This window comes from Pristiophorus japonicus, chromosome 14 (assembly GCF_044704955.1).
Source record: "Pristiophorus japonicus isolate sPriJap1 chromosome 14, sPriJap1.hap1, whole genome shotgun sequence".
Taxonomy (NCBI): domain Eukaryota; kingdom Metazoa; phylum Chordata; class Chondrichthyes; family Pristiophoridae; genus Pristiophorus; species Pristiophorus japonicus.
This window is the reverse complement of record NC_091990.1, coordinates 107,518,045-107,537,864: the sequence shown is the minus strand read 5'-3', so window position 1 is coordinate 107,537,864 and position 19,820 is coordinate 107,518,045. Positions and strand designations below refer to the sequence as shown.

The window sequence follows — 19,820 nt, the reverse complement described above, 5'->3', positions numbered from 1 at the left end:
AGGGGATATAGTTTCAGAATAAGGGCCCGCCCATTTAAGACTGAGATGAGGAGGAATTTCTTCTCTGAGGGTTGTAAATCTGTGGCATTCTCTGCTCCAGAGAGCTGTGGAGGCTGGATAATTTGAATATATTTAAGGAGGAGATAGACAGATTTTTTGAGTGATAAGGGAGTAAAGGGTTATGGGGAGCGGGCAGGGAAGTGGAGCTGAGCCCATGATCAGATCAGCCATGATCTTATTAAATGGCAGAGCAGGTTCGAGGGGCCAAATGGCCTACTCCTGCTCCTATTTCTTATGTTCTAACACGCTGCATGTATTTGCTATCAGTCAGCACTTTGCTGCAAACTCCCTGCGTAGTTCTGCAAACTCTGCATATTTTTGCAAACTCTCTGCCTGTTACCCTCACCCTGAATGTTTCTGCAATCTGCTGCAAACTTTGCATTTGGGGATATTTTGCCTCCTCGCACCTCCCGGCCTGGTGAGGCACGTGGCGCGCAGCCCGAGCCCCGCCCCTCCTTATCTCGCTGATTGGCGGAGCCGGAGGGGGGAGCGGGGCCGCGAACCCGGAAGCTGGCGGAGTCCCGGGGATTCGGGCTGGAGCCGGCGCTTGCGAGCACTGAGCATTGCACCGCGTCTCTGTAACCGCAGCACAGCGACAATGCCCAGCTCATGCATCCTCCCTCTCCTCCTCATTGCAGCCTCTGCCCGCTGCACCCCTCCTTTCACCAGGGACCTGCCATGGGGAGATGCTGATGCTGCAAGTTTGGGCAAAGCCAGCCTTCGGGAGATGTTCCGAGAGGTGGAGGAGCTGATGGAGGACACGCAGCTCAAGCTGCAAGGAGCAGCTCGAGAGGTAAACCCCTTTAATGCTGTCTGTCTCCGCTGGCTGTCGGCCTGCAGAGATGCAAAGGCACCCTTGAACAATGAAATCGCACTTTCGTGGTTGCAGAATTTATATCTGTACCTTTGCAATTTCTCAATTGCACCCGTCAGATCAATAAACTAGTTCTGCCTGTGCTGAGATGCATCTTGTAATTGAATTCGATTGTAACCTGTCGGTGCATTTTATGTAAATAACCCCCCATAAATTCCGTCTATTTCAGGCAGTTAATAAATCTGGAGTTGTGCCTCAAGTTTTAATTGTTAAATTCATTAGAAATCGTTGATGCAGGACTGACAGGATTAGGTAGGATTAGGTCAAAGATAAACTGAATGAAAGTTCAAATCAATGTTGGTCCTTGCTGTGTGCTCAATAATCTTTGATGTTTTGCCTTTCTCCTAAACAAGTCTACTTTTTGTTGAGTGTATGGGGATTGTAGGGGAATTGGTGCAAGTTTTTCATAGAAACTTAGAAATTTGCAGCACAGAAGGAGGCCATTCGGCCCATCATGTCCGTGCCGGTCGCCAAAGAGCTACCCAGCCTAATCTCACTTTCTAGCTCTTGGTCCGGAGCCCTGAAATATTTTTTAAATGTGGCGAGGGTTCCACCCTTTCAGGCAGTGAGTTCCGGACCCCCACCACCCTGTAAAAGGTTCTTGACTCCCCTCTAATCCTTCTACCAGTTACTTTAAATCTATGCCCCCTGGTTATTGACTGCTCTGCTAAGAGAAATAGGTCCTTCCTATCCACTCTATCTAGTGCCGCACTGTCGGAGGGGCAGTACTGAGGGAGCACTGCACTGTCGGAGGGGCAGTACTGAGGGAGCACTGCACTGTCGGAGGTGCCGTCTTTTGGATGAGACGTTAAAATGAGGCCCTGTCTGCCCCCTCAAGTGGACGTAAAAGATCCTATGGCACTATTTTGAAGAAGAGCAGGGAGTCATCCCCAGTGTCCTGAGGCCAATATTTATTCCTCAATCAACATAACAAAAACAGATTATCTGGTCATTATCACATTGCTGTTTGTGGGAGCTCACTGTGAGCAAATTGGCTGCTGCGTTTCCCACATTGTAACAGTGACTACACTTCAAATGCACTTATCTGTCTGTAAAGCGTGTTGGGATGTCCTGAGGTTGTGAAAGGTGCTATAGAAATGCAAGCCTTTCACTTCTTATGGTGGGATTTTAATTGCGGTCTCAGGATAAGTAATCCAGTAACAGAAGCAGTGAACTATACCCAACCTGGGAGCTGCAGCAGAAGGCATCTCCCGCCTCTGCTCACAGGTGAACAGACGACACTACCCAAAATATGAAGCGACAGTAACTAGAGAGCATCGACGACTCCTCATTGGTTTACTCATCGCAACGTGAAGATAAGGGCCGGTCGACACGAGGCAAAAAAGAAGGACTTTAATCCGGTTAGGGACTTTAAAGATGGGTTGAATTAAGCACGCCATTGACATACATCACAAGTATTTGGCATTAATGTGCAAAGAGGTACAACACTATCTTTTGTCGACATAAATAGGGTTGCGACATAAACGGATTTGAGATAAAGTGGGCAGGATTGCACTAGATAACAACAACTTGCATTTATATAGGGCCTTTAACATCTCAAAGTGCTTCACAGGAGTGATTATCGAACGAGATTTGACACCGAGCCACATAAGGAGATATTAGGACAGGTGACCAAGAGGTAGGTTTTAAGGAGCATCTTAAAGGAGGAGAGAGAGGTGGAGAGGTTTAGGGAGGGAATTCCAGAGCTTGGGGCCCTGGCAGCTGAAGGCACGGCCTCCGATGGTGGAGCGATTCAAATCGGGGATGCGCAAGAGGCCAGAATTAGAGGAACCATGAGATCTCGGAAGTGTGGGGGTTGTAGGGCTGCAGGAGGTTACAGAGATAGTGGTCTTGGTAATCATAACTCCTGTGCTGTATGCTGCTGTTTCTAAAACCGCAGATTCTATTATTTTTAATATTGTTTTATCAACATGCCTTTAAACTTTCAAGTAATTACAGCTATTTATGAATTGGGGATTAAGAAATGACTAATAGAGGAAACTTCACGATTATAGGATCAGATCTCCTCCGTCCAGTGTCTCAGTTGAGTATTGTGTTTATTCACAAAGAAAGACTTGCATTTATATAGCCCCCTTCATGACCACCGGATGACTCAAATCGCTTTACAGCCAATTAAGTACTTTTGGAGTGTAGTCACTGTTGTAATGTGGGAAACGCGGCAGCCAATTTGTGCACAGCAACTCCCACAAAGAGCAATATTAAAATGACCAGATAATCTGTTTTTTGTTCTGTTGATTGAGGGATTAAATATTGGACCCAGGACACTGGGTAGAACTCCCCTGCTCTTCTTTGAAATAGTGCCATGGGATCTTTTATGTCCACCTGAGAGGGCAGACGGGCTTTAGTTTAACGTCTCATCTGAAAGACGGCACCTCCGACAGTGCAGCACTCCCTCTCCAACACTTTGAAATAGTGGCATGCGATCTTGTATGTCACCTGATGGGGAAAACGGGGGCCTTGGTTTAACGTCTCATCTGAAAGACAGCATCTCCGACAGCGCAGCGCTCCCCCAGTACTGCACTGAGTGTCAGCCTTGATTTTTGTGCTCAAGTTCCTGGAGTGGGACTTGAACCCACAACATTCTGACTCAGAGACAAGAGTTCCACCCACTGAGCCGTGGCTGACAGAAGGCAAGACTAGAATTCTAGATTGAATGTATGGGCCTCGCATCATTCATCGTTGAGCAGAGATGATTGGAATTAATCACACTGGTGCCTGAATGTTCTATTTAAACGCTTCTGTTTTGATGCAGCCCGTGATTAGCTGAATCCAGTGATAACATTCTGGCTGCTTTGGAAATTGAAATAGCTGCTGCGTTTACAGAGTGCAGATAAGGTTGTTGTTATAAATAATGGTGCAATCTTCCTCGGATCCCGTCTGCAGGGAGCATTAGCTTTTTTTATTTCAAAATATATACTTTATTCATATAAAAATTTGCACGATACATTGGAAGGCCGTTCAGTACATTTGGATGCGGTCAGCAATTCCATACAATACATTTGGATGCTGACGGCAGTTCCGTTCAATACATTTGCTTGCCTTTTTCATTTCAGGGTACAATTCAGTACAATCCAGGATACATTGTAATACAGTCATCAAATGACATTACATGTGGCACTATACAGTACATGGAACGGGTGAGGGTACAGTTATATTTTTTTACAACATACATTACTAAACAGTTGCTGAACTTGCATTATACATGGCACTGCATAGGTGTTTTCAGATCATGGTGCTCTATGTATACAAAGGTTTACCATTGCAGCCCGAGGGGAGTTTTATACTGATTCCAGCCCCCGGGTCTACCGTGGCGGAAGGGCCTTAACCTGTGGCCCTTCCCCATCGTGCCTTTGCAGCGACTGCACCAATTTTAGTGCGTCCCTCAGCACGTACTCCTGGATCTTGGATTGCGCCAGTGTGCAACACGCAGACGTGGATATCTCATTGCTCTGGAAGACCAGCAAGTGTCGGCAAGACCAAAGTGCGTCTTTCACCGAGTTGATGGCCCGCCAGCAGCAGATGATGTCTGTCTCGGTGTGTGTCCCTGGGAACAGTCCGTAGAGCACAGAGTCCCATGTTACGGAGCTGCTTGGGATGAACCTCGACAGCAACCACTGCATCTCCTTCCAGACCTGCCTTGCAAAGGGGCAATCTTGAAGGAGATGGATGACAGTCTCGTCCGCACCGCAGCCAACTCGGGGGCAGAGTGCCGTGTCTCTGAAACCCCGGCTGTGCATAAAGGATCTGATGGGTAGGGCCCTTCTCACCGCCAACCAAACTATGTCTTGGTGCTTGTGTGAAAGCTCTGGCGATGAGACATTCTGCCAAACGAGTTCGACAGTTTGCTTGAGGAACCATCCAACAGGATCCATCATCTCCTTCTTTTGTAGGGCGTCCAGAACCTTGCGTGCCGACCACTGCTTTATGGCCTTGTGGTCAAAAGTGTTTTTCTTGAAAAACTTTTCCACGAAGGACAGGTGCTGAGGCATGGTCCAACTGCTCGGAGCGTTCCGCGGCAGCCTGGCCAGACCCATCCTTTGCAACACCGGGGACAGATAGAATCTCAGCACGTACTGACACTTGCCGTTTGCGTACGAACGGTCTTTGCACAGCTTGATGCAGCCGCACACAAAGGTGGCCATCAGGATGAGGGCCACGTTCGGAATGTCCTTTGCCCCCTTGCCCAGAGATTTGTACATTGTGTCTCTGCGGACACGGTCCATTTTCGATCTCCAGATGAAGTGGAAGACGGCTCGGGTGACTACCATGGCACAGGAGCGGGGTATGGGCCAGACCTGTGCCACGTACAACAACAGCGAGAGCACCTCACTCCTGATGACCAGGTTCTTTCCTGCAATGGAGAGTAAGCGCAGCTTCCACCATCCCAGTTTCTGTTTGGCTTCAGCGATACGCGCCTTTCAGTCTTTGACGCATGCCCCGTTCGCTCCGAACCATATTCCCAAAACCTTCAGGTAATCTGACTTCACGGTGAAGGGAATAAAGGATCGGTCGAACCAGCTTCCAAAGATTTACCTTCGCTCCCGAGGCCAGTACAAACCGGTCGCAGATTGTGAGCAATCCGCGGACCGACTGCGGATCCAAGCAAAAGATGGTGATGTCATCCATGTACAGGGAGGTCTTGACCTGAGCGCCTCTGCTGCCTGGGATTGTCACCCCCCCCTAATTGTCCGCATCCTTCCTGATGGACTCGGCAAAGGGCTCGATACAGCACACAAACAAGACAGAGGAGAGGGGACAGCCTTGCCTGACTCCAGACCTGATCGGAAAGCTTTCAGTTTCCCACCCGTTGATTAGAACTGTGCTACTGATGTCTGTGTGGAGCAGTTGGATCCAATTGCGGAGACCCTCCCCAAACCACATCTTGGAGAGCATGTCCATCAGGTACGTGTGTGATTATCCTGTCAAAGGCCTTCTCCTGGTCCAAGCTGATTAAACAGGTATCCACCCTCCTGTCCCGCACATAGGCAATCGTATCCCTGAGTAGCGCGAGGCTTTCAGAGATCTTCCTGCCGGGGACAGTGTAGGTCTGGTCCGGGTGGATCACCAGCTCCAGAGCAGACTTGACCCTTTTTTCAATGACCTTCAACAGGATCTTGTAGTCCACATTGAACAGCGAAATGGGCTGCCAGTTTTGGATTTCCTCCCTCTCCCCCTTCTGCTTGTAGATGAGGGTGATGATGCCTTTCCTCATTGATTCTGACATGCTGCCGGCCAGAAGCATACCCCCGCACACTTCCAGCAGGTCTGGGCCCATCCAGTTCCACAGAGCCGAATACAACTCGACCGGTAAGCCATCGCTTCCGGGAGTTCTTCTCGTCGCGAGGGACCAGACTGCCTTTGTCATCTCGTCCAGAGTTAACGGGTGTTCCAGACTCTCCCGCTCGCTGTCGTCTAAGACCTCTGAGATAGACGACAGGAAAGACAGGGAGGCCGCGCGGTTTGTGGGCTTGACGTCGTACAGCCCGGTCTAGAAGGATTTGCTGATCCTCAGCATGTCGGGCTGTGAGGACATCACAGAACCATCTTCTTCCTTTAGGCTGGTGATCACAGAGCTCCCCCTGTGTACCTTTTGGAAGAAGAAACGTGAACACGTCTCATCCTGCTCGACGGAGCGGACTCTGGAGCGGAAAATGATTTTGGAGGACTCTTAGGCAAAGAGCGAGGCTTGCTGGCCCTTCATCTCTTGGAGTTCCTCCGCGACATCGACTCCCATCGACTGCAGCAGGAGCAGATTTTGCATACTCTTCTGGAGTTGGGACAATTCCCTCTGTCTCCCTCTCGCCTCCTGAACACTTTTTGAGGATAAAGAACCTCTTGATGTTTGTCTTGATTATTTCCCACAAGTGCATCGGGGAATCACAGTGGGGTTTTACGGTTCTCCAACCTTTGTAATCCCTCTTGAGTTCCTCAATGTTTTCCGGGGTCAACATTGAGTTTCACGTTGAGCTTCCATATCCCCCTACCAACTTTCTGGTCTTCCTGTGGGAGGCAGTTGGCCAGTAGGAGGCAGTGGTCAGAGAAGAACACCGTGTGTGACATCAGTGGATCTGACCTTGAGCATGTGGGACACAAACAGGAAGTCTATTCTGGAACGGACGGACCTGTCTGGTCTCGACCAGGTATGACTGCGCGGTGCTCCATCTGCAGGGTGGCTGAAGACGTCACACAGCTTGGCGTCTTTTATCACATCCATCAGGAGTTTGGATGTGGTGTCCAGTTTGCTGTCGGCTCTGCTGGATCGTCCAGCCGCATCGATGATGCAGTTGAAATCAGGGAGCATTAGCTGTCAGTCCGGACCATCATTGTAACGAGCGGCTTGAATCAGTATTGGTATCTGCCTGTGGCGGTTCCTGCAGAGGTGAATCATTTCACTGTCTCACAGGGCTGATCCTTTCTATAATGCAAATTAATTTCAATATTGATAAGCATGAGCTTATTAAATTTTGGCAGGAAGAAAAAAGAGGCCACACTTCAAAAGTACTTCATTGGCTTGGAAAAGATAAAAGTTCATTGGGTTGGAGGTAATATATTAGCATGGGTAGAGGATTGGCTAACTAACAGAAAACAGAGTCTGGATAAATGGTTCATTCTCGGGTTGGCAACCAGTAGCTAGTGAGGTGCCGCAGAGATCAGTGCTGGGACTCCAACTATTTATTTATAATCTATATTAACGACTTGGATGAAGGGACCGAATGTAATGTAGCCAAGTTTGCTGACAATACAAAGATGGGAGGAAAAGCAATGTGTGAGGAGGACACAATAAAACATGCAAAAGGACATGGGCTAAGTGAGTGGGCAAAAATTTGGCAAATGGAGTATAATATTGGAAAGTGTGAGGTTATGCACTTTGGCAGAAAAAAAAAATCAAAGAGCAAGTTATTATTTAAATGGAGAAAAATTGCAAAGTGCTGCAGTACAGCGGGACCTGGGGGTCCTGGTGCATGAAACACAAAAGGTTCATAAGCAGGTACAGCAAGTGATCAGGAAAGCCAATGGAATCTTGGCCTTTATTGCAAGGGGGATGGAGTATAAAAGCAGGGAAGTCTTGCTACAGTAATACAGGGTATTGATGAGGCCACACCTTGAATACGGCATACAGTTTTGGTTTCCATATTTAAAAAAGGTTATACTTGCTTTGGAGGCATTTCAGAGAAGGTTCACTAGGTTGATTCCAGAGATGAGGGGGGGGGGGTTGACCTATGAGGAAGGGTTGAGTAGGTTGGGTCTCTACTCATTGGAATTCAGAAGAATGAGAGTTGATCTTATTGAAACATATAAGACTACGAAGGGGCTTGACAAGGTGGATGTTTCCACTGATAGGGGAGACTAGAACTAGGGAGCATAATCTTAGAATAAGGGGCTGACCATTTAAAACTGAGATGAGGAGGAATTTCTTCTGAGGGTTGTAAATCTGTGGAATTCACTGCTTCAGAGAGCTGTGGAAGCTGGGTCATTGAATAAATTTAAGACAGAGATAGACAGTTTCTTAACCGATAAGGGAATAAGGGGTTATGGGGAGCGGGCGGGGAAGTGGACCTGAGTGCATGATCGGATCGGCCATGATCGTATTAAATGGCGGAGTAGGCTCGAGGGGCCGTTTGGCCTACTCCTGCTCCTATTTCTTATGTTCTTATAAGTATCTAAATGGGGTGGAGGAACAGAGGGACCTGGGGGTCCAGATACACAAATCACTAAAAGTAGCAATGCGGGTTAATAAGGGCATAAAAAAAGCAAACTAAGCACTGGGGTTCATTTCCAGAGGGATCTCATTGAAAAGCAAAGAAGTTATGCTAAACTTTTATCGAACCTTAGTTCGACCAAACTTAGAGTTACTGTAAACAGTTCTGGTCTCCATTTTACAACAAGGATATAGAGGCACTGGGTAAGACGCAAAAAAGATTTGCAAGGGTGATACTAGAGCTGAGAGGTTATACCTATTGGAAAAGATTGAACAGTCTGGGGCTCTTTTCTGTAGAAAAGGGAAGGCTGAGGGGTGACCTGATCGAGGAATTCGATAGGGTGGATACAGAGAGATGTTTCCACTTGTGGAGGAGACCAGAACCAGGAGCCATCAATATAAGATAGTCACTGATAAATCCAACAGGGAATTCAGGAGAAACTTCTTTGCCCAGAGAATGGTGAGAATGTGGAACTTGCTGCCACAGGGAGTGGTTGAAGCGAATAGTATCGATGCATTCGAGGGGAAGCTGGATAAACACATGAGGGAGAAAGGAATAGAGGGTTACATTGATGGGACGAGATGAAGAGTGGTGGGAGGAGGCTGGTGTGGAGCAGAAACACCGGCACGGACCTGCTGGGTCAAAAGACCTGTTTCTGTGCTGTAAATTTGATGTAAAAAATAGTCATTTTAAAACTGGGCGGGCTATTATCAAATGTAATCTGCAAACTGTACAATCAAACACAGGAGGTGGAAAAAAAGTTAACGCAGGTCACGTCAGTCAGGAATGCTAATGTGCACAAAGACATCTTTACAACAGAGCACTTCCTGAAACTCCAGGCAGGCAGCCAAAGTATCCTGGAAGAAATTTCACACTGCGGGGGACCAGAGCGAGGAGTGAACTCCATTCACCATGTACAGTTAGTCAAGATGATGTACTTAATGAAAGAAAAAAAAGAACTTGCATTTATATAGCGCCTTTCATGCCTCAGTACATCCACAGACTTCACAGCCAATGAAGTACATTTGAAGTGTAGACACTGTTGTAATGTAGGGAAACGTGGCAGCCAATTTGTGTACAGCAAGCTCCCACAGACAGCAGTGTGATAATGACTAGATAGTGAAGTTGATTGAGGGATAAATATTGGTTCCAGGACACCGGGATAACTCCCTGCTGTTCTTCGAAATACTGGTCATAGGATAGCTTCTGGGGATTTGTGAGAGCACAGATGGGAAGGTTCTCTGAGATTAGGAATGATGGGCTGTCTGATGACACCTCACTCACTGCCCAACCCTTCTCTTTGTCCTCATCTCATATTTTTCCTTTTCCACCACTGCTAACTGCTTTTGTTCACTGCCTTTGGGGAATCTGCCCACAGGATCGATAGCAAGGCAGGACGCTGTTGTGATCCGCTTGAATTACAGTCTTGAAAGGGAGAGGCAGGTTAGTAGCTGAACATCACAACTGTCTGTACTGCAGATCCCACGCTATCTATGAGCAAAATTGTGAGGGATCCACGAGTCAATTTTTGCTTTAATTATCAAAACCTTTTTTTTCCCCATTAGCTATATTGAGGTTGCTGCATTGAATACGTTTATTCATCTGACTGGAAGCTCAGTGGAGCTGATAGTGTTATATATGTAAACCTGTAAATACCTTGTTTAACCACCAGAGGGCTTATCCCCTGGAGTCCCAAGGGATCCCACAATCCCTTGGGAGAACCTGTACTTAAGGAGGCCTCACAGGCTGGAGAGGCACTCTGAGATCTGTAATAAAGGACTACGGTCACACTTTAATTTGAGCTCACAGTATCTGGTCAGACTCTTTATTCAAATACATGACCGATACCATGGGTGGTCACCATGTGTCCCCACAGTTAAAGAATCCATGCTCTTCAGACTTGTGACTCGAGGAGACTTTTTCACGTTAATATTAGTTAACCCCTTGTGGTGCAGCTAATGCTTGTTGATTTACTGAAAATCAGCCATTCATAGGAACAGAAGGAGGCCCCTCCAACCTGTTCCGTCATTCAGTCAGATCATGGTTGATCTGTACCTCAACTCCATTTACCCACCTTTGTTCTGTATCCCTTGATACCCTTACCCAACAAAAATCGATCAGTGTTGGTCTTGGAAGCTCCAATTGAGCCCCAGCTTCAACAGCTTTTTTGGGGGAGAAAGTTCCAGATTCCCACTGCCCTTTGTGTGAAGAAATGCTTCCTGACATCGCCCCTGAACGGCCTGGCTCTAATTTTAAGGTGATGCATAAGAACATAAGAACATGGAACAGGGGTAGGCCATCTAGCCCCTCGAGCCTGCTCCGCCATTCAACAAGATCATGGCTGATCTGGCCGTGGACTCGGCTCCAGTTACCCGCCCGCTCCCCATAACCCTTAATTCCTTTATTGGTTAAAAATCTATCTGTGATTTGAATACATTCAATGAGCTAGCCTCAACTGCTTCCCATGGCAGAGAATTCCACAGATTCACAACCCTCTGGGAGAAGAAATTATTTCTCAACTCGGTTTTAAATTGGCTCCCCCGTGCTGTGTCCCCTAGTTCTAGTCTCCCTGACCAGTGGAAACAACCTCTCTGCCTCTATCTTGTCTATCCCTTTCATTATTTTAAATGTTTCTATATGATCACCTCTCATCCTTCTGAACTCCAACGAGTAAAGACCCAGTCTACTCAATCTATCATCATAAGGTAACCCCCTCATCTCCGGAATCAGCCTAGTGAATCGTCTCTGTACCCACTCCAAAGCTAGTATATCCTTCCTTAAGTAAGGTGACCAAAACTGCACGCAGTACTCCAGGTGCGGCCTCACCAATACCCTGTAAAGTTGCAGCAGGACCTCCCTGCTTTTGTACTCCATCCCTCTCGCAATGAAGGCCAACATTCCATTCGCCTTCCTGATTACCTGCTGCACCTGCAAACTAACTTTTTGGGATTCATGCACAAGGACCCCCAGGTCCCTCTGCACTGCATCATGTAATTTCTCCCCATTCAAATAATCCCTTTTACTGTTTTTTTTTTTTCCCCCCAAGGTGGATGACCTCACATTTTCCGACATTGTATTCCATCTGCCAAACCTTAGCCCATTCGCTTAACCTATCTAAATCTTTTAGTAGCCTCTTTGTGTCCGCTACACAACCCGCTTTCCCACTAATCTTTGTGTCATCTGAAAATTTTGTTACACTGCACTCTGTCCCCTCTTCCAGGTCTTCCATGTATATTGTAAACAGTTGTGGTCCCAGCACCGATCCCTGTGGCACACCACTAACCACCGATTTCCAACCTGAAAAGGACCCATTTATCCCGACTCTCTGCTTTCTGTTAGCCAGCCAATTGTCGATCCATGCTAATACATTTCCTCTGACTCCGTGTACCTTTATCTTCTGCAGTAACCTTTTGTGTGGCATCTTATCGAATGCCTTTTGGAAATCTAAATACACCACATCCATCGGTACACCTCTATCCACCATGCTCGTTATATCCTCAAAGAATTCCAGTAAATTAGTTAAACATGATTTCCCCTTCATGAATCCATGTTGCGTCTCCTTGATTGCACTATTCCTATCGAGGTGTCCCGCTATTTCTTCCTTAATGATAGCTTCAAGCATTTTCCATACTACAGATGTTAAGCTAACCCCCTTGTTCTGGACTCCCCCCCCCCCCCCCCCCCCCCCAACCAGAGGAAATAGTTCTCCCTATCTACCCTATCATATCACTTTATCATTTTAAACAACTCGATCAGATCATCCCCCAATTTTCTAAACTTGAGTGTAACAGCAGTTTTGAATTTGGCTTAAGATTTATTAAGGATTCATTCTTTCGATTTTCAGACAAGTTATACCCAAGATCCCTCCGCGATCTCTGCGCTCCTCTTAGTTCTGGCGTCTTGCGCACCTCCGATTTTAATCGCTCCACCATTGATGGCCGTGCCTTTGTCTGCCAAAAGCTAAGCTCTAGAACTCCCTCCCTAAACCTCTCCGTCTCTCTCTACCTCTTTTTCCTCCTTTAAGACGCTCCTTAAACCCTACCCCTGTGACCAAGCTGATCTAATATCTCCTTATGTGGCTCAGTGTCGGATCTTGTTTGATCATCGCTCCTGTGAAGCACTTTGGGACGTTTCACTACATCAAAGGTGCTATATAAATACAAGTTGTTGTTGTTGTTGAAAATAACTGGTATTTATTTTTTATTCGTTCGGGGGATGTGGGTGTCACTGGCAGGGCCAGCATTTATTGCCCTTGAGAAGGTGGTGGTGAGCCGCCGCCTTGAACCGCTGCAGTCCGAGTGGTGAAGGTGCTCCCACAGTGCTGTTAGGGAGGGAGTTCCAGGATTTATACATTCAACATGGAAAGCTGCTCCAGAGCCAAAGAATCAACAAGATCTGTCCACCTTCTAAACTCGGAAATACAAGTCTGTAGTGCCTGTCCCTCATGCCTAACATGTCCATTGATCTTTGATCGACTCATTGGAACAGAGGAGGCTGAGGGGAGACCTCATTGAGCTGTACAAAATTTTGAGGGGCCTGGATATAGTGGATAGCAAGGTCCTATTTCCCTTGGTGGAGGGGTCAATTACGAGTGAGCATAGTTTTCGGGTGGTTGGTGAAAGGTTCAGTGGGGAATTGAGGGGAAACTTCTTCACTCAGAGGGTTGTGGGGGTCTGGAACTCACTGTCTGGATGGGTGGTAGAGGCAGAAACCCTCACTACATTTAAAAGGTGCTTAGATGGGCACTTAAAGTGCCGTAACCTACAGGGTTACGGACCTAGAGCTGGAAAATGGGATTAGACTGGATGACCTCTTGTTGGCTGGTACAGATACGATGGTAATTACTGCAGGGAATCAAATACAGCCAGGGCGACCTCCTGGACTAGTTTCGATCGCCTGGATGGGTCGGAGAGGAATTTTCCCAGATTTTTTCCCCCCAATTGGCCTGGGTTTTTATCTGGTTTTTGCCTCTCCCAGGAGATCACATGGCTCCATGTGGGGTGGAGTGTAGAATGTTGCGGTGCAAGGGGTGTTGCAGTTTTGTGTCCGCGCTCTGGTTGGGCCGGATGCTCTTTACCTTTCCGCCATTGTTCATTGTTCATAGGTTTATATGTAACCTTCAGGGCTGCTGACCGAGGGCCGTGCGGCTCTTTGTCGGCCGGCGCGGACATAATGGACTGAAATGGCCTCCTTCTGCGCTTTAAATTTCTATGTTTCTAAAGAAAATGGTTGTTTTCTAAATGTGACTGCAGATGGCGTTGAAGCAAGGGAGGATGTCGCGCGATCTGGACCGACTGTCCGACAATTACCGCAACAGATCCAAGGGGCAATTCGGGGCAGGAAACCCCTCTGCCCAACGTGGGCAGGAGATCCAGAAGGTAAGCTGATCGCTGTGAATTTCCAGCTGTGAAGGGTCGGAGCTGTTGGGACAGCCTTGGTTTCCAGTTGCTGGATTCGGCAGTGAAGCACTGCTGATGAGAGCTAATTTCCCCTCCTCAGAAAGATCTCCTTTTGCACCAGTTGTGGCGATTTGAGGCACAGCGGCAGAAGTGTAGAATAGTGTAGCACAGAGGAAGGCCATTCAGCCCATCGTGTCTGTGCCGGCTCTGTGAGAGAGCAATCCAACTGGTCCCACTCCCCCTGCTCTTTCCCCACCGCCCTGCAAAAAATATCTCCTTTTCAAGTATTTATCCAATTCCCTTTTGAAGTTACTGTTGACTCTGCTCCCACCGCCCTTTCAGGCAGCGCGTTCCAGATCACAACAACTCGCTACGTAAAATAATTATCCTCATCTCCCCGCTGCGGTTCTTTTGTCGATTTATATTAAATCTGTGTCCCTCTGGTTACCAAGTGTTCAACCACTGGAAACTGTTCTTCGTTATTTACTGTATCAAAACCCCTCGTGATTTTGAACACCTGTCGATTCTCTGCTCCAAGGAGAACAACCCCAGCTTGTCCAGTCTCCCCACATAACTGAAGTCCCTCATCCCGGGAACCATTCCGGTAAATGTTCTTCACATCCTTCCTAAAGTGTGGAGCCCAGAATTGGACACACTGGGCCCTAACTGGAGTAATCAGTGATTTATAAAGGTTCATAACTTCCTTGCTTTTGTATTCTGTGCCCTATTTATAAAGCCAAGGAATCCCGTATGCTTTTTTAACAGCCTTCTCAACTTGTCCTGCCATTTTCAAAGATTTGTGTACATCACCCCCCCGCCTCCCCCGGCCCAGGTCTCTCTGTTCCTGCACCCCCTTTAGAATTGTACTATTTAGTTTATCTTGTCTCTCCTCATACTTCCCACCAAAATGTATCACTTCTCACTTCTGTGTTATCTATACTTGCCCCCTACCTGTTTCTCATCTACATCTTGCCCCTTGGCGACATCATCTCAAAACATCATCATCATCATAGGCAGTCCCTCGAAATCAAGACTTGCTTTCACTCCTAAAGTGAGTTCTCAGGTGACTGTACAGTCCAATATGGGAATTACAGTCTCTGTCAAAGGTGGGGCAGACAGTGGTTAAAGGAAAGGGTGGGTGGGGAGTCTGGTTTGCCGCACGCTCCTTCCGCTGTCTGCTTGTTTTCTGCAAAACACGGCATTTCCACACGCACACTGATAGCACCCAGCTCTACTTCACCACCACTTCTCTCGGCCCCTGCTTGGTATCTAAATTGTCGGACTGCATGCCCGACATCGAGCAGAAATTTCCTCCAATTAAATATTGGGAAGACCGAAGTCATTGTCTTCTGTCCCCACCACAAACTCCGTTCCTTAGCCACTAACTCCATCCCTCTCCCCAACATCTGTCTGAGGCTGAACCAGACTGTTTGCAACCTTGGTGTCATATTTGACCCTGAAATGAGCTTCTGGCCACATATCCACGGCATAACTGGATGTTATGTAATGAGACAGGATTAATTAGCAATCTCGTTGTGCGAGGCCCCTTGGGGAAGAGTGACCATAATATGGTGGAATTCTGCATTGGGATGGAGAATGAAACAGTTAATTCAGAGACCATGGTCCAGAACTTAAAGAAGGCTAACTTTGAAGGTATGAGGCGTGAATTGGCTGGGATGGATTGGCGAATGATACTTAAGGGGTTGACTGTGGATGGGCAATGGCAGACATTTAGAGACCGCATGGATGAACTACAACAATTGTACATTCCTGTCTGGCATAGAAATAAAAAAGGGAAGGTGGCTCAACCGTGGCTATCAAGGGAAATCAGGGATCGTATTAAAGCCAAGGAAGTGGCATACAAATTGGCCAGAAATAGCAGCGAACCTGGGGACTGGGAGAAATTTAGAACTCAGCAGAGGAGGACAAAGGGTTTGATTAGGGCAGGGAAAATGGAGTATGAGAAGAAGCTTGCAGGGAACATTAAGACGGATTGCAAAAGTTTCTATAGATATGTAAAGAGAAAAAGGTTAGTAAAGACAAACGTAGGTCCCCTGCAGTCAGAATCAGGGGAAGTCATAACGGGGAACAAAGAAATGGCGGACCAATTGAACAAGTACTTTGGTTCGGTATTCACGAAGGAGGACACGAACAACCTTCCGGTTATAAAAGGGGTCGGGGGGTCTAGTAAGGAGGAGGAACTGAGGGAAATCCTTATTAGCCGGGAAATTGTGTTGGGGAAATTGATGGGATTGAAGGCCGATAAATCCCCAGGGCCTGATGGACTGCATCCCAGAGTACTTAAGGAGGTGGCCTTGGAAATAGTGGATGCGTTGACAGTCATTTTCCAACATTCCATTGACTCTGGATCAGTTCCTATGGAGTGGAGGGTAGCCAATGTAACCCCACTTTTTAAAAAAGGAGGGAGAGAGAAAACAGGGAATTATAGACCGGTCAGCCTGACATCGGTAGTGGGTAAAATGATGGAATCAATTATTAAGGATGTCATAGCAGTGCATTTGGAAAGAGGTGACATGATAGGTCCAAGTCAGCATGGATTTGTGAAAGGGAAATCATGCTTGACAAATCTTCTGGAATTTTTTGAGGATGTTTCCAGTAGAGTGGATAAGGGAGAACCGGTTGATGTGGTATATTTGGACTTTCAGAAGGCGTTCGACAAGGTCCCACACAAGAGATTGATGTGTAAAGTTAGAGCACATGGGATTGGGGGTAGTGTACTGACATGGATTGAGAACTGGTTGTCAGACAGGAAGCAAAGAGTAGGAGTAAATGGGTACTTTTCAGAATGGCAGGCAGTGACTAGTGGGGTACCGCAAGATTCTGTGCTGGGGCCCCAGCTGTTTACGCTGTACATTAATGACTTAGATGAGGGAATTAAATGTAGTATCTCCAAATTTGCGGATGACACTAAGTTGAGTGGCAGTGTGAGCTGCGAGGAGGATGCTGTGAGGCTGCAGAGCGACTTGGATAGGTTAGGTGAGTGGGCAAATGCATGGCAGATGAAGTATAATGTGGATAAATGTGAGGTTATCCACTTTGGTGATAAAAACAGAGAGACAGACTATTATCTGAATGGTGACAGATTAGGAAAAGGGGAGGTGCAAAGAGACCTGGGTGTCATGGTACATCAGTCATTGAAGGTTGGCATGCAGGTGCAGCAGGCGGTTAAGAAAGCAAATGGCATGTTGGCCTTCATAGCAAGGGGATTTGAGTACAGGGGCAGGGAGGTGTTGCTACAGTTGTACAGGTCATTGGTGAGGCCACACCTGGAGTATTGTGTACAGTTTTGGTCTCCTAACCTGAGGAAGGACATTCTTGCTATTGAGGGAGTGCAGCGAAGGTTCACCAGACTGATTCCCGGGATGGCGGGACTGACCTATCAAGAAAGACTGGATCAACTGGGCTTGTATTCACTGGAGTTCAGAAGAATGAGAGGGGACCTCATAGAAACATTCAAAATTCTGACGGGGTTAGACAGGTTAGATGCAGGAAGAATGTTCCCAATGTTGGGGAAGTCCAGAACCAGAGGTCACAGTCTAAGGATAAGGGGTAAGCCATTTAGGACCGAGATGCGGAGGAACTTCTTCACCCAGAGAGTGGTGAACCTGTGGAATTCTCTACCACAGAAAGTTGTTGAGGCCAATTCACTAAATATATTCAAAAAGGAGTTGGATGAGGTCCTTACTACTAGGGGGATCAAGGGGTATGGCGAGAAAGCAGGAATGGGGTACTGAAGTTGAATGTTCAGCCATGAACTCATTGAATGGCGGTGCAGGCTAGAAGGGCCGAATGGCCTACTCCTGCACCTATTTTCTATGTTTCTATGTATGTTTCTATAACGAAAACCGCCTATTTCCACCTCCGTAACATCGCTTGTCTCCGCCCCTGCCTCAGCTCATCTGCTGCTGAAACCCTATCCGTGCCTTTGTTACCTCCACACTTGACTATTCCAACGCACTCCTGGCTGGCCTCCCTCCAGCCCCACAACCCCCCGACATGTCTGCACTCCTCTAATTCTGTCCTTGAGCATCCCTGATTATAATCGCTCAACCATTGGTGGCCGTGCCTTCTGTTGCCTGGCACCTAAACTCTGGAACTTCCTCCCTAAACATCTTCACCTCTCTCCCCCACTCTCCTCCTTTAAAACGCTCCTTAAAAACTACCTCTTTGACCCAGCTTTTGGTCACCTGTCCTAATATCTCCTCATGATACTCGGTGTCAAATTTTTGTCTTATTATACTTTTGTGAAGCGCATGGGATGTTATACTATGTTGAAAGCGCTATATAAATACAAGTTGTTTTAATTTTTGTCCGCTATATCAGCCATGTTTCACCAGTCTGTCTCTGTCCTCCTGAAGTCTGTTCCTATCCCTCGTCACCGTTTACTACACTTCTGAGTTTCGTGTCATCTGCAAATTTTAAAATGATGCCCTGTTTACCTAAGTGCAGGTCATTAATATATATCAGAAAGAGCAGTGGTCCCAATACTGACCCTGGGTTGGCAAGGCTTTCGATACATTCCACAGCTAAATGCAACATGTTCTTTCCCCTGCCGACGGACACTTGATGGCCCCAATAGCTTTCATTTATCGTTCCGTCCTCGCGACATGTACGAAGAGGACAGCCCAACCAACGTGGTATCTCACTGGCCCATCAGTGGGCGGCGTGGCTCAGGGAGCTGCAGCAAATCCCTTCAGGATCCTCAGTGACTCGGAAACAGTTTATCACCTGTTTCATTTCCTCCTTGCTATCACCAGCCTATTGATGTGCACAATCCGTTATTCACATTCAGTGTGTTTCCAATTATTAGCACTCTGGGTGAGAAGGTTGTTGGTTCAAGTCCCACTCCAGAGAGTTGAGCATAAAATCCAGGTTGACACTCCCAGTGCAGTGCTGAGCGAGCGCCGCACTGTCGGAGGGGCAATGCTGAGGGAGTGCCGCACTGTCGGAGGGGCAGTGCTGAGAGAGCGCCGCACTGTCGGAGGGGCAGTGCTGAGGGAGTGCCGCACTGTCGGAGGGGCGCCGCACTGTCGGAGGGGCAGTACTGAAGGAGCGCCACACTGTCGGAGGGGCAGTGCTGAGGGAGTGCCGCACTGTCGGAGGGGCAGTACTGAAGGAGCGCCACACTGTCGGAGGGGCAGTACTGAAGGAGCGCCGCACTGTCGGAGGGGCAGTGCTGAGGGAGTGCCGCACTGTCGGAGGTGCTGTCTTTCGGATGAGACGTTAAACTGAGGCCTTGTCTACCCTTGGTTGAACATAAAAGATCCCATGGCCACTATTTCGAAGAAGAGCAGTTATCCCTGGTGTCCTGGGGCCGATATTTATCCCTCAACCAACATCCCTAAAAACATATCATCTGTTCATTATCACATTGCTACTTGTGGGAGCTTGCTGTGTGCAAATTGGCTGCCGCGTTTCCTACATTATGACAGTTATTACATTTCAAAAAGTATTTAATTGGATGTAAAGTGCTTTTGGGACATCCTGAGGTTGTGAAAGGCGCTATAGAAATGCAAGTCTTTAACCCTAAATCAAAGCGCTGGAGATGGCTGCTTTCAGACACCATAGGGTCTGAAGCTGGAGCCAGGAATGCAGCATAGGTTTGATGGTTTCCGTGGTCGCTGACGTGCCTTCGCCAGTTGGCTTGCTGCTGCCTTTTTGCTTTATTTTTGCAAGGAAACCATGGTGACTTGAGTCATATTTTCCAGACTTGGGCAGCACAAGGACGAGGTCGGACAGCATCGC

The 19,820-nt window shown here is 47.5% G+C and overlaps 1 protein-coding gene across 1 annotated transcript in view; it reads left to right on the top strand.

The window, feature by feature from the left end:
- The first annotated feature begins 557 nt into the window (after window positions 1-557).
- Window positions 558-19,820, top strand: part of LOC139279462 (dickkopf-related protein 3-like) — a 49,284-nt gene continuing 30,021 nt past the window's right edge. The window contains exons 1-2 of the mRNA XM_070898590.1: window positions 558-853; window positions 13,908-14,033. Of these exons, the coding sequence (XP_070754691.1) occupies window positions 659-853; window positions 13,908-14,033 (321 nt within the window). The 5' untranslated portion in view covers window positions 558-658. The remainder of the gene's footprint in view (window positions 854-13,907; window positions 14,034-19,820) is intronic.